This window comes from Herpailurus yagouaroundi, unplaced genomic scaffold (genome assembly GCF_014898765.1).
Source record: "Herpailurus yagouaroundi ecotype Mexico unplaced genomic scaffold, PumYag 189, whole genome shotgun sequence".
NCBI classification, from domain to species: domain Eukaryota; kingdom Metazoa; phylum Chordata; class Mammalia; order Carnivora; family Felidae; genus Herpailurus; species Herpailurus yagouaroundi.
The window spans coordinates 629673-643239 of record NW_024412420.1 but is presented as its reverse complement, the minus strand read 5'-3'; the positions used below and the strand labels follow the sequence as shown (position 1 = coordinate 643239).

General features: G+C 38.5%; 2 protein-coding genes across 2 annotated transcripts in view; one reads left to right on the top strand and one right to left on the bottom strand.

The window, feature by feature from the left end:
* Positions 1-5392, top strand: part of APPBP2 (amyloid beta precursor protein binding protein 2) — a 52588-nt gene extending 47196 nt beyond the window's left edge. The window contains exon 13 of the mRNA XM_040496918.1: positions 849-5392. Within this exon, the coding sequence (XP_040352852.1) occupies positions 849-1102 (254 nt within the window). The 3' untranslated portion in view covers positions 1103-5392. The remainder of the gene's footprint in view (positions 1-848) is intronic.
* Positions 1-13567, bottom strand: part of CHCT1 (CHD1 helical C-terminal domain containing 1) — a 73858-nt gene that overhangs the window by 46358 nt on the left and 13933 nt on the right. The gene's annotated exons all lie outside the window — the stretch shown is intronic.

Genomic DNA, 13567 nt, shown 5'->3' with positions numbered 1-13567 from the left:
TTTAGGCAGAGTGTCAAGGATAGGCAAAAGCAGTAATTCTAAACTATTTGTGTAGTTACTGCTCCCTCCGCCTCCCTTTTCCTGACTTTTTAACATCATAGATCAGGTTTACCTGTTTTTGATAAAATAGAATCATACAATGTACATTTTTATATGTCTGGTTTCTTTTGGTGAACGTGAATTGTGAAATACATCTGTGTTGTTCCATATCACTGTTGTTTATTAATTTCCAGCGCTATATTTTATTGGATTAGTATATCATTATTTATCCATTCTGCTGTTAATGGATATTCAGAACATTTGGTTTCCATTTTCAGGCCTTTTACAAAATAAGATACTGTGGCCATCATCTAAGGTGCCTGTTAAAATTCTTCCCTGTTTTGGGGCACTTGGCTGGTTCAGTCAGTAGAGCATGAGTTTGAGCCCCATACTGGGGGTAGTGATTACTTAAAAAAAATTCTTCCCTATTTTTATGTTGAATTGCCTATCATTCCTTATTGGTTTATAGAAGATCTTTATATACTATGGATGCAGCAAGCCCTTTGTTGGTTATATGTGTTGCAGGTAGATAACTTTCACTCTGTTGCTTATTTCTAAATGGTGCCTTTCAAAGAACAGAAGTTCTTAATTCTAATGTAATCGAATATATTTATCTTGTCTGTGGGTACGCAATCTCATTAGTTTCTCATTCATCCTAGGAAATAAAACCAAGCCATCCTATTTAAAGAATTGAACTTGTGTTGTCTTTAAGAACCTCTTGTTGCTTCATTATTTGAGCTTTCTTTCTTTCTTTCTTTGTGTGTGTGTGTGTGTGTGTGTGTGTGTGTGTGTGTGTGTGTTACTTTCAGGGAAGAAACTGTTTGGTGAAGGCTACAGTGGACTAGAATATGACTACCGAGGTCTCATTAAACTTTACAACTCCATTGGGAATTATGAGAAAGTGTTTGAATATCACAACGTTCTGTCTAACTGGAACCGGTTGCGAGATCGTCAGTATTCGGTGACCGATGCTCTTGAAGACGTCAACACCAGCCCCCAGTCCACTGAAGAAGTGGTACAGTCCTTCTTGATTTCTCAGAATGTGGAGGGACCGAGCTGCTGAGGGAGTACCTCAGTTAACTAATTTACCTTTCCCAGATTCCAGGGAATTCATACTGTGAAATCAAAACCATGTTGTTTTTTGGGGCTGGAATTTGCATTGAAACACTGGTCCAGTCCATTGACCCTATTTGGGTGATCCCTATCTTGCAGAGTGTCCGTAGGAATAAGCATATATTCAGTTATATTCAGCATGTACCGCATGTATAAGTAGTCTGGCCCATATTTTCAACCTAGTAGAACAAACAACAGGAAATCTTTTTGTTGTTTTGTTTTTTTTTTTTTTCATTTAAAAAAATAATTCATTTTGCAGAAAGCCTGAAAAGAACCCCTAAATAAAACTATTTAAGAGTTTAAAAGAGTTGCATTCTTATTACGTAAGGATGATTTTAACAACTTTTTAACATATAATTCTTCCTTGTGGAGGTATTCAATACTGTATTGTAAAGAAATTTTATGGGGAAAATCTTTATATGCAGTATGGAAAAGTTAACACAGTGCTGATAGAAGAGGGACATCCTGACTTAGGTTCGGCCACCTTACCCACGGAAGTGGATACAACCACTCCAGAGCTCTCTTACGGGAAGGACTGTCAGATTCATCTGAACTGGACCAGTGTTGATCTGTAAATCATAGAAAAGCTGACAGACCAGCACTTTTATTAACCCTTTGGTTGTGTTGGGGTTTTTTGGTACAACAATGCAAGATGCTCTGATAGCATTTGCTGACAGGACCAGGAGGACCTAAAATGGACCAGCCTAATCTAGAAAGGGGTTATTTGGACCAGAGGCTTTAGGTTATTATTTTAGCCCCTGCATATACTTTTTTCAGTAGAATGTTTCATTTAGATATATGATGAAAAGTAATAATGCAAAACTTATATTCATGTAATTAGACACCAAACTTGAGAAATTTGGCAATTTCAGTGGCATATCTTTAGTCAGTGTGCACAGATGGCAGTGCCATAAGCAAGTCTATAAATATCTGCCGCAACCAACCCCCTCATTTTAAATGTTACCCTAATAATCAGTGCAATTAACAAGTATATTGGCTAAGAGTCATGAAATAATAGCTCATGTTTGGGAGGGACTTTTAGGTTCGTGGGGATTCATGGAAAAATGAATGCCCAAAAGAAGCAATTCTTCTGAGATCCTTTGTTTTTATGGTAATAATAGTACAACTGGGTCGTTTTATTTGAACTTCAAGAGTCAAATACAAAGATCCCCTAATTATATATCTATTTCACTAACTTGTCTTCCTTTTATTGGGTTTTGATTTTTTAAATTTTAACCCAGTCGGGTTATTTAATGTTGAGGTAATTAATACTCAAATTTGGGAAGTTGTAACATGTAGCAATTCAAGAAACAACAGGTCTTTTGCTGTTACCTCAGTTCTTATTATAGTGGCCTATTGGGTGCCTCTATAGTTAAGAATCAGGGTTTTCCCCCCTATTTTCAGGGGTTCATGACTTGGCTGTTAGAGATGTTGCTCTTGGCTAATGCTTGGAGTAGTCTGTGGGTGAGTGAATGTGTGTTGAATTTTGGTTTTCTTTTAACATGCACATTGGGGTTGGAGGGGGGAAGAAATCTAAACTGTCTGCCACATTGAGTACAGAAAAATTAATTAGAGATTTCAGATCAATTTGATTTTAAACACTTTTGAACTTCGCAAATCTAATCTTGTTTAAAACTATTATTTGCAGTCTTGTTAGTTATGAGCCAGTGTTTTTAAGACCCCAGGAGGGGATTGGCTGGGGGAGGTATGTAAAGAGATGAAACAAGCCTGGACCCTAGGATTATAACTATGATTTCAAAACCTGAGTTTATTCCTCAAATTGAATTAGTTTCTTTTTAATTTTAAAAGGAGTACATTGGCACACCTGCATCTCCCCTCCCAGCTCATTGCAGTCTAATGCCAAGAGGCACCTCTGTTAATTACCAAATAGTCTGTGACCAAGGACTAACATTTTTTAAGTTACTCAGCTCTATCCTCGTGGGCCTATATATTTAATACCTCCAAAGATATTTTCAGGATAGGCTTTGTATACTTTTGTTGGTTATTTAGAGTCCTGTGGTATGTTTGTGGTATAGGAATGTCATGGTAAATTGTTTTTCAATAAATATTTTGAAACTCACGTTTCCATACGAAGTTTTTTTTTTTTTTTTTTTGTAATCTGTATTTTTTGGTTTTGTGCACATACAGCATTTCCTATGATAAAATCAAGCAAATGACTTAAGGCCTCATCCTCTCTTAATTCAGTTTGAGCTATAAAGCAACATGATATTTAGAAGCCTAAGATCACAGGGTGATAATGTTAAGTGGCAGCCAGTTTTTCTAAAAACCATTGGTAGTTTCCCTTTATTACCACTGCTTTAATGTAGTGTTCTGTAAATCTGTTTGATTTAATGCAAACACTGTAGGTTGAGAAAAGAGATTGCCAGTTTCTGTTAATGATCTAACAATATGTTATTAATTCTGGTTCTAATGAATAATACCCTTATGATTTTAAGTGTGGGATTTATCCTTTTCCTAGGGATGTTTAGGGTAAATTAGAGAGGTGAATGTCACCATGATTTATTGGGTTAAAAAGAATCTCAAAGAAAGAAAAGAATAAAATTTACCTCACAATAACCAATAGCTTGCACAAGCTTTTCACATAGGGTGGGGTTAGGTGTAAGGAAGCCTAAACCAACCTAAAGATATTTCTGAAAGTTCAGCAAAATAATAAAGGGCCTTTGGTCTCATTCTTCCTGACTTTCATTTCTTTCCTCTTACCCAGTCTTTTTCCTAAAGTTTGGTGCTATTCAAGTTGGGTGCATCAGGGGGCTCTACAAATACTCATGTGCTACAGATTGTCAGTCACTCCAGCATCCAGTGTAATAGAACTGATTGGGTTTTTTAGAACACCATATTTAAGGGTTCCCAAAGCTGACTTTGCCCAAAGCTTTAGGACCTCTATTGTCATCAAAGCTCTGTCTCCTTGGTTAAAAACAAACTCACCATTGCTCTGTAGTAACCCTTGTGCAGTATGCGCTCATTAGTGAAAATAAAGGATTTGACAAAGGCCTTTGTTCCCAGCCTGTTTGGGAAGAGTTCATAATGTTGTGAAAATTAAGTACATAGGCTGCAATCTTATACATAAACGGGAGTGCCATTTGGTAGCTCCTTATGTGCAAACAGAATGCTGAACAGTAAACACACCTGAAACACAATTGAAGCTTGTGGCCGTACTTTACGAATTGAAACAACGGTTTGCTTAGTAGCAGGTATTCTTAACTGCCACTTGGTCTTTATTTTTCTCCCCAGAATTTGTAGCCTTGCTGCTTGCAAACTCTTCCTTTCCTGGATGGCAAAGTTACTACTGGAAAAATACTTATTTATATAAGTATAGACTTTTTTAAGAGTTTTATTTTTGCTTTAAAAATTAATGTATATATTTCACCTCTTGGCTTTGGAGGACCTCAGTTCTTGCTAGGAAAAAGAAAATTTTTTAATCTGACACTTGGATTACCATCCAGCTTGAACACTAGTAGTTGTATTGTCCACAAATCTCAGGAATGTGTTAGGCAGAAAACTGGTTTTACCCTGTTGGTGATCTGAAGGAATGTGCTTTAGGATTTATTAAATAATACTATTCTTTAATTGCAATCCTAGGTATCTATAGCATGAGTGGCCTTAGTGAGTTTGTTGAAGTGCACATTTTTTTCAAAAGTAAAATTTAAGATTAAAAATATATGCTATATATAGATATCTAGAAAACCTGGTTTGTGGTGCACAAATTAAGTGTTGGATCACTAAATAACTGTTGCAGGTACCATTTGTGTAACATTACTCATTTCTGTATATTCCTTTTATGGAAAGATATGTTGCCATGGTAACTAAAACTTTTCAATTTAGTTCTACTTTTATGATGTGAATGAATGCTACATTTTATTAAATATTACCAAGTCAGTACTATTTTTATACTTTATTAAGCAACAGGGGATTTTAGGTTAGTAGACTCAAAAGCTCTTAATGAAACAAATTACTAACAATTCTTTACATGAAAATCCCCACGAATAGTGCCACAGTAATTTCTATAGAAATATCTAGGGTCATTGATAGATTTTTTTAAGACGATTCTTCATTGTGTCAGAATGACCTTTCATATCATCCTTAACACAAACTTGTAGTGCCCACCATTATGTGTAACCATTGAACCATACTAAGTATGTTTGTAACCAGCATTGTGATATATTCTGTACTTGTATTGCTAAAAATGAATTATTGACCTAATAAATATAGTGTTCCTGCATTCATAGTGTATCTGTTTCCAATGTAGTTGTGATCGCTTTTGGTCAGGACTTGGGATTATTATTGCAGCCTGTCTTTATTAGAGAACAGTGTGAGAGAAGCTGTTGGAACCAGAACAAAAGTGCTCTTGTTCAAGAAAAATAAGATGTGTGGCAGAGGAGACACGTGGTAACCGCATCTGGAGATGGTGCTCACGAAGGTACTTGGAAAAGACAAGGTAGTACTTAATGCAGGAGGTGTTTAGTCTTTACAAAAGTAACTACACCATTTTCCCTAGTCTTCTATCTCTGAAGCTGAAGGCGGGTGAGGAGACCTGATGAAACTCTGCTGGCAATAGTGGAGAGAACCCTGGATTTGGGTTTCAGTTCCAGCTCTGCCTCTGAGCAGTAAGAATCTGAGATACGTCATTATGAGCCTCTTTGTGTTTCATTTCTTCATATGAATGGGGGGGGGGCGTGTCAAAATAGGTCTTTTAAAACATCTGCCATGAAACAACATGAATCTTAAGCACTCAGAACAGCAAGTACAGGAAATGACACCAAATTTTAAATTACTATTAAGAAAATTAACATTTAAAAAATTCCACCTTCACTTGCAATAGCACTGGTTTTATCTCCACTGCCACCTTCAGTGATACTTGTAAAATTTTTCCTTTTACGTTCCATGACTTTGAACATGCTGTTCTCTCTTTTGTATGGAATCTCATTTTCTGCCTAAACTTTAATTCATCTGTCAACCTCAAAGGACAAGGAAGCCTTCCCTGAAACTTCCCTGAGTTGCCTCTTCTTGATACTTAAGCAGCATTTTATTTAAAGCTTTGCTAAAGCCATTACCATATGATCGTGTAACTCAAGAATTAAAACTTCCCAGCTTATAAACATTGCTGATTTGTGTGTTTAACAAATTTAACATAGGGTTTACTCCTTGACAGATACTCTTCTTTTTTTAGAGAGAGAGATTTTTGTGTGTGTGTTTTGTTTTTTTGGAGAGAGAGGGCTCAAGTGAGCAAGGGGCAGAGAGAGAGAGAGAGAGAGAATATCGTAAGCAGGAGTTTAAGCTCGACATGGAGCTCAGTCCCACAACACTGGGATCACTACCTGAGCTGAAATCAAGGGTCGGACACTCAACTGACTGAGCCACCCAGGTGCCCCTGACATATTATTCTAAGTGTGTTAGCAAACCACACTCACTTACTTTATAGACATTTATTTTTGTAGTTTGGAAATTCAAGGCAAACTCATCAGTATATATATCCAAAATATATAAAGAACTTCTACAACTCAGTACCAAAAAACAATCCAATTGAAAAATGGACAGAAGACATGAACGGATATTTCTTCAAAAAAGACATACAGATGGCCAACAGACACCTGAAAAGATGCTCAACATTATCATCGGAGAAATGCAAATCAAAACTACAATGAGCTATCACATCACACCTGTCAGAATGTGTGCCTGGGTGGCTCAGTCAGTTGAGCAACTGACTCGATTTCAGCTCGGGTCATGATCCTGGGGTTGTGGGATTGAGTTCTGCATGGGGCTCTGTGCTGAGCATGGAGCTGCATAAGATTCTCTCTCCCTCTGCCCCTTTCCCCTGCTCACGCTCTCTATAACAAAACCAAACCAAACCCAGAAACAAGCATTGGCAAGGATGCAGAGTAAAAGGAACCCTCTTGGGGCACCTGGGTGGCTGTCTTGGTTAGGAATCCAACTCTTGGTTTCGCTCAGGTCATGATCTCACCATTCAAGTTCAAGCCCGGCATCAGGCTCTCTGGAGAGCCTTACAACGTGGAGATTCTCTTGCTCCCTCTCTTTCTGCCTCACCCACCCACACATGCATTGTCTCTCAAAAATAGATGAATAAACTTTAAAAAAGGAACCCTCTTAACATTGTCCATGGAAACACAAATTGGTGCAACTATTGTGAAAAACAGTATGGAGGTTCCTCAAAAAATTAAAAATAGAACTACCCTATAATCCAGGAATTGTACTACTGGGTATTTACCCAAAGAATACAAAAACAATCAAAGGGATATGTGCTCCCTGATATTTATTGCAGCATTATTTATAATAGCCAAACTATTGGAGCAGCCCAAGTGTTCATCAGTAGATGAATGGATAAAGAAGATGTGATATATAGATATATAGATATCATGAGATTGCATCACATAAATATATATACACATATATATATGAATATTATTCAGCCATAAAAAGGAATTAAATCTTGCCGTTTGCAACAACATGCATGGAGCTGGAGAGGATAATGCTAAGCAAAATAAGTCAGAGAATGACAAATATCCTAGGATTTCACTCATGTGGAATTTAAGACAAATGAGCAAAGGGGAAAAAAAAAAAAAGACAACACAGTATCTTACTATAGAGAACAAACTGGTGGTTACCAGAGGGGAGGCAGGTGGGGGACTGGGGGAAACAGCAGATCAGAATTAGAGTACACTTATGATAAAGACAAACCAAATAACATGCCAGTTAAACATTAATAGGAATGTGGTTAGATAATCATAGATTCAGTTAATGAACAATATGCAGAAGATCAAACGATTGAAATGATTAAAATACCAAACTGTATATTTATGTAGAAATAACCAAGAAACATGAATATAGGAAAAGCCCATGGTGAATAACTAGTGATTACTTTATGTAAACAAAAAAACCCATACATATTTATGTAAAAATATATGTGAAACCATTTTTCTCAAAGTATATTCATTATAAAAATATATTGACAATGATCACCTTTGGAAAGAAGGAGTAGGGGTAGAATTCTAATAAGGGAGGAAAAACTTTTCATTTTGTAACTATCTTTACATTTTAAATATTTTTTTTATTTTTATTTATTTTTTTTAATTTTGTTTTTTCAACGTTTATTTATTTTTGGGACAGAGAGAGACAGAGCATGAACGGGGGAGGGGCAGAGAGAGAGGGAGACACAGAATCGGAAACAGGCTCCAGGCTCTGAGCCATCAGGCCAGAGCCCGACGCGGGGCTCGAACTCACGGACCGCGAGATCGTGACCTGGCTGAAGTCGGACGCTTAACTGACTGCGCCACCCAGGCGCCCCAACATTTTAAATATTTTTACTAAGAGAAATTCTTGTAACTGTATAACCAAGAGATAAGTACATTTAAAATATTGGCACATTTCTTTTTTTTTCCTGTATATGTGTATTTCACATTTCATTCATGTTTCATATGCATTTTGGTATCCAGCTTTATTTCTATCAAACTTTCCCTACACTATTATATATGGAAAATGTTATTTTTTTTTTATTTTTTTTAACATTTATTTATTTTTGAGACAGAGAGAGAGCATGAACGGGGGAGGGTCACAGAGAGAGGGAGACACAGAATCTGAAACAGGCTCCAGGCTCTGAGCTGTCGGCACAGCCCGACACGGGGCTCGAACCCATGGACCGTGAGATCGTGACCTGAGCCGAAGTCGGACGCTTAACAGACCGAGCCACCCAGGCGCCCCGGAAAATGTTATTTTTAATGACAACATAGTATACCACCATGTGGATGGACCATAATCTATTTAATGCATCTTCTATTGTTGGAAGTGTTATCTATTGCTTTACAGCAAATTACCCCCAATTTAATGGCTTAAACAAAAAATATTTATGAATTAACAATTCCTATGTAACTGGAATTCAGGAATGGCTTAGCTGGGTGGTTCTGACTTAGGGTGTCTCATGAGATTGCATCAAGATGGCACCGGGACATCTGGGTGGCTCAGTTGGTTAAGCATCCGACTTTGCCTCAGGTCATGATCTCACAGTTCATGAGTTCGAGCCCCATGTTGGGCTCTGTGCTGACAGCTCAGAGCCTGGAGCCTGCTTTGGATTCTGTCTCCCTCTCTCTCTGTCCCTCCCTCATTCACGCTGTCTCTCTCAAAAATAAAAAGGTTTTCAAAAAAAGATGGTATGAGGGTTGCAGTCATCCTAAGACTGGTCTACGACTGAAGGATCTATTTCCAAGATCTCTCCCTCTCATGGCTATTGGCATGTCTTAGTTCATTGTCACATGAGCTCTCCATAGGGCTGTTTGAGTGTCTTCATGACATGGCAACTGACATCCCCCAGGACAAGTGATTCCAACAGAGAGCAAGACAAAAGCCACAATATCTTTTGTGATCTACCTGGAAGTCACACTGACCATTTTCACCATATTCTGTTCATTAGAAGTTGGTCACTAATGACAGTTCACACACAGGGAAGGGGAATTATTCCCATGCCTTGGAAGGAGCAGTATCAGAATTTGTGGATATACTTTAAAACCACCGTACTAGAGTTTTTCCCTATTGTAATTACCTCTCTTAATGATTATGCTTGACACTAAAGCTTTGTGCACATCTCAGATTCATGTCTTATAAATTCCTCATAATGGAGTTGCTGAGTCCAATTTTGACACACAGTGCCAGGTTGTATTAATTTCCATTCAGGTTGTAATATATCAGAATTCTTATTTTTCCACACCCACAGCAACTCTGGGCTTTATAATTTTTTTCATTGCCAGTGTGATACAAAGAATCTCATTCTTGGGGCGCCTGGGTGGCGCAGTCGGTTAAGCGTCCGACTTCAGCCAGGTCACGATCTCGCGGTCCGTGAGTTCGAGCCCCGCGTCGGGCTCTGGGCTGATGGCTCAGAGCCTGGAGCCTGTTTCCGATTCTGTGTCTCCCTCTCTCTCTGCCCCTCCCCTGTTCATGCTCTGTCTCTCTCTGTCCCAAAAATAAATAAACGTTGAAAAAAAAATTAAAAAAAAAAAAGAATCTCATTCTTTTCATTTGCATTTCTTGGATTAGTGCAATAAGATGATGTGTTTTAGGTTTGTGAACCACTGACTTTTCAGAGACTTAACTCAGAAGTCTCCTGCTGGCAAACAATGCCCCTGTATCAGTCTTTTTTTTTTTTTTTAATGTTTTTTTAATGTTTATTTACTCTTTGAGAGAGAGAGAGAGAGAGACAGAGCACGAATTGAGGAGGGGTAGAGAGAGAGAGAGGGAGACACAGAAGTCAAAGCAGGCTCCAGGCTCTGAGCTGTCAGCACAGAGCCTAACACGGGGCTTGAACTCACGAACCACGAGATCATGACCTGAGCTGAAGTCGGACGCTTAACCAACTGAGCCACCCAGGCGCCCCATCCCCCTGTATCAGTCTTATGTGCATCAAGAGCATTTCCTTATTCCAGAACATCTTCCATGACTCTGATACTCCTGTTCCAGTTCTCTGGAAACTTGTCAGCTATCTGGAGTCCAAGACTTGAATTGGATTCGAGTCTGCCCCTTCATCCCACCTCCTTATAGAAAAACAATCCTAAGGGAAGGATCTGTTTTGGGGCAAGTTTCTAGGCTTACATCAAGGCTGAAGACTATCCTCTGTTTTAAATCAGGAGGATTATAGCTCTTTTAGAAATAGGAGAGAGGCAATGGATTAGCTAATCTTTTGAAACTTTTTATTAAAAAAAGATTTCAAATATATGCAAAAGTAGAGAACCTGGGATAAGGAATTGCCTTGTACCTCTCATCCAATTTATAAATCCATGGCCAATCTTGTTACGACTATTCCTTCATCTGCTATGGACCCTGCCTTTGCTGCTGGATGGATTTATTTATTTATTTGTTTATCTATTTAAGTTTACCTATTTATTTTGAGAGAAAGAGAGAGAGGGGCAGAGACAGAGGGAGAGAGAGAGAGAGAGAGAGAGAGAGAGAGAGAGAGTCCCAAGCAGTCCCTACACCATCAGCACAGAGCCCAATGCAGGACTTGGACTCATGAACCATGAGATCATGATGTGAGCCGAAATCAAGAGTCAGATGCTTAACAGACTGAGCCACCCAGGTTCCCCTACCACTGGATTATTTTAAACCAAATCCCAGACGTCTACAAATAATAAATTGTTTATCTCTAAAACATAAGTACTTTAAAAATACATAACTCCAGGGGCGCCTGGGTGGCACAGTCGGTTAAGCGTCCGACTTCAGCCAGGTCACGATCTCGCGGTCCGTGAGTTCGAGCCCCGCGTCGGGCTCTGGGCTGATGGCTCGGAGCCTGGAGCCTGTTTCCGATTCTGTGTCTCCCTCTCTCTGCCCCTCCCCCGTTCATGCTCTGTCTCTCACTGTCCCAAAAATAAATAAAAAACGTTGAAAAAAAAATACGTAACTCCAGGGTCGCCTGGGTAGCTGAGTCCATTAAACATCTGACTTTGGCTCATCAGGTCATGATCTCGGGGTTCTTGAGTTCAAGCCCTGCATTGGGCTCTCTGCTGTCATCACAAAGCCTGCTTCAGATCCTCTGTCCCTGTCCCTCTCTGCCCCTCCCCCACCTCCCTCTCTTTCTCCTCTGCTTGCTTTCTCTTTCTCAAAAATAAACACTAAAAAAAAAATTTTTTTTTAAATACATAACTCCAGCAGAGAGCTTCTCCTCTACGGTTCTGCCCACTGCTCCCTTGTTTTATTCAATAAACTTCTATCTCCTTTTTAAAAAGTACATAACTCCAAAAAGTTATTACCATACTCAAAAATAGTTATGGGGGCGCCTGGGTGGCTCAGTCAGTTAAGCGTCCAACTTCAGCTCAGGTCATGATCTCGCGGTCCATGAGTTCGAGCCCCGCGTCGGGCTCTGTGCTGACAGCTCAGAGCCTGGAGCCTGTTTCAGATAATGTGTCTCCCTCTCTCTCTGACCCTCCCCCGTTCATGCTTTGTCTCTCTCTGTCTCAAAAATAAACGTTAAAAAAAATATTTAGTTATACCTTTACATCTTCAAGTAGTCAGTTCATGTTTGATTTCCCTGTTTTATACATGTTTCTGTGTCATGTTTATGTTTGTTCTAATCACTGTGTAAACATGGTCCTCATTGGCCATATCTTTTCAGTCTCTCCTAATCTTTAGATTCCCTCTCCGCTCCCCCCACCGCAACTTTTATTTATTAAAGTAAATGGTTCATCCATTCAGTAGATTTTCCCCATAGTCTAGAAATGTGGATTCTGTCCCCACTCATAGTGTCATTTAATATGTTCCTCAGTCCCTTGTATTTCCCATGAACTGGAAATTTGATCAAATTCAGGTTACATTTTTCTTTTTGCAAAAATACTGCTTAACTGGAGTTCCATAATGCCTGGTTATTTTTCTTTATGATATTCAGATTGATCCATGAATTCAGATATTCTTTACTGTTTCACTTGACCAGTAGGTTTTTAATATCAATGATGATTTTTCATTTCTAAAAGTTGTATTTGGTTCTTTTTAGAATCTGTCTATACTCTTTTCCTATCATATGATGTTTTGCTTGATTTTTAAAAAATAATCTCTACACCCAATGTGGGGCTTGAACTCACAACCCCCAAGATCAAGAGTCACACTCTACCAACTGAGCCAGTCAAGTACCCCTTATCATACACTGTTTTGCTATTGTAGTATATTTTTGTCCTTTTTCATTAAAACCCTACATGGACACACAGATCAATGGACCAGAACAGAATGTTCAGAAATAGACACAAATAAATCAGGAATTTAAAGTATCATAAGAATGACATTTCAAACAATTCAGGAAAGATGGATTTTTTCAAAACCCTATATGGTATATCCTATAAATACACTCCCACATGTGCAAGGACACTTTTAGCCATCTGGAAAAAAAAAGTTGGATTCCTATTATACAACTTATACCAAAATAAATTTCAGATAGACTAAAGATTTAAATGTAAAAATTGAAACACTAGTGCTAGAAGGAAAGATACAATTTTAAATATTCTCTGAGTGGGGAAAATCTTTCAAAGTCCTAAAGAAGCCATTAAAGGAAGGACTGTGAATTTAACTACATAAAAATAAAAAAATGTCTGTACAGGGTGCCTGGGTGGCTCAGTCAGCGAAGCATCCAACTTTTGATCTTGGCACAGGTCAAGATCTCACGATTCATGAGATGGAGATGTGACATGGAGCCCTGCATTGATTAGGCTCTACGCTGACAGCTTGCTTGGGATTCTGTCTCTCCGTCTTCCCCTCCCCCACTCACAGCCCTCTCCTTTTCTCTCTTTCAAAATAAATAAATAAACTTTCAAAAATGCTTTAAAAAAAGAAAAATGCATGCGCAAAAGAAAAATCGTAAAACACAGGAGCACTGGGTGTGCAGTCAGAAGACACAGAAAGTCAGTATTTCAGT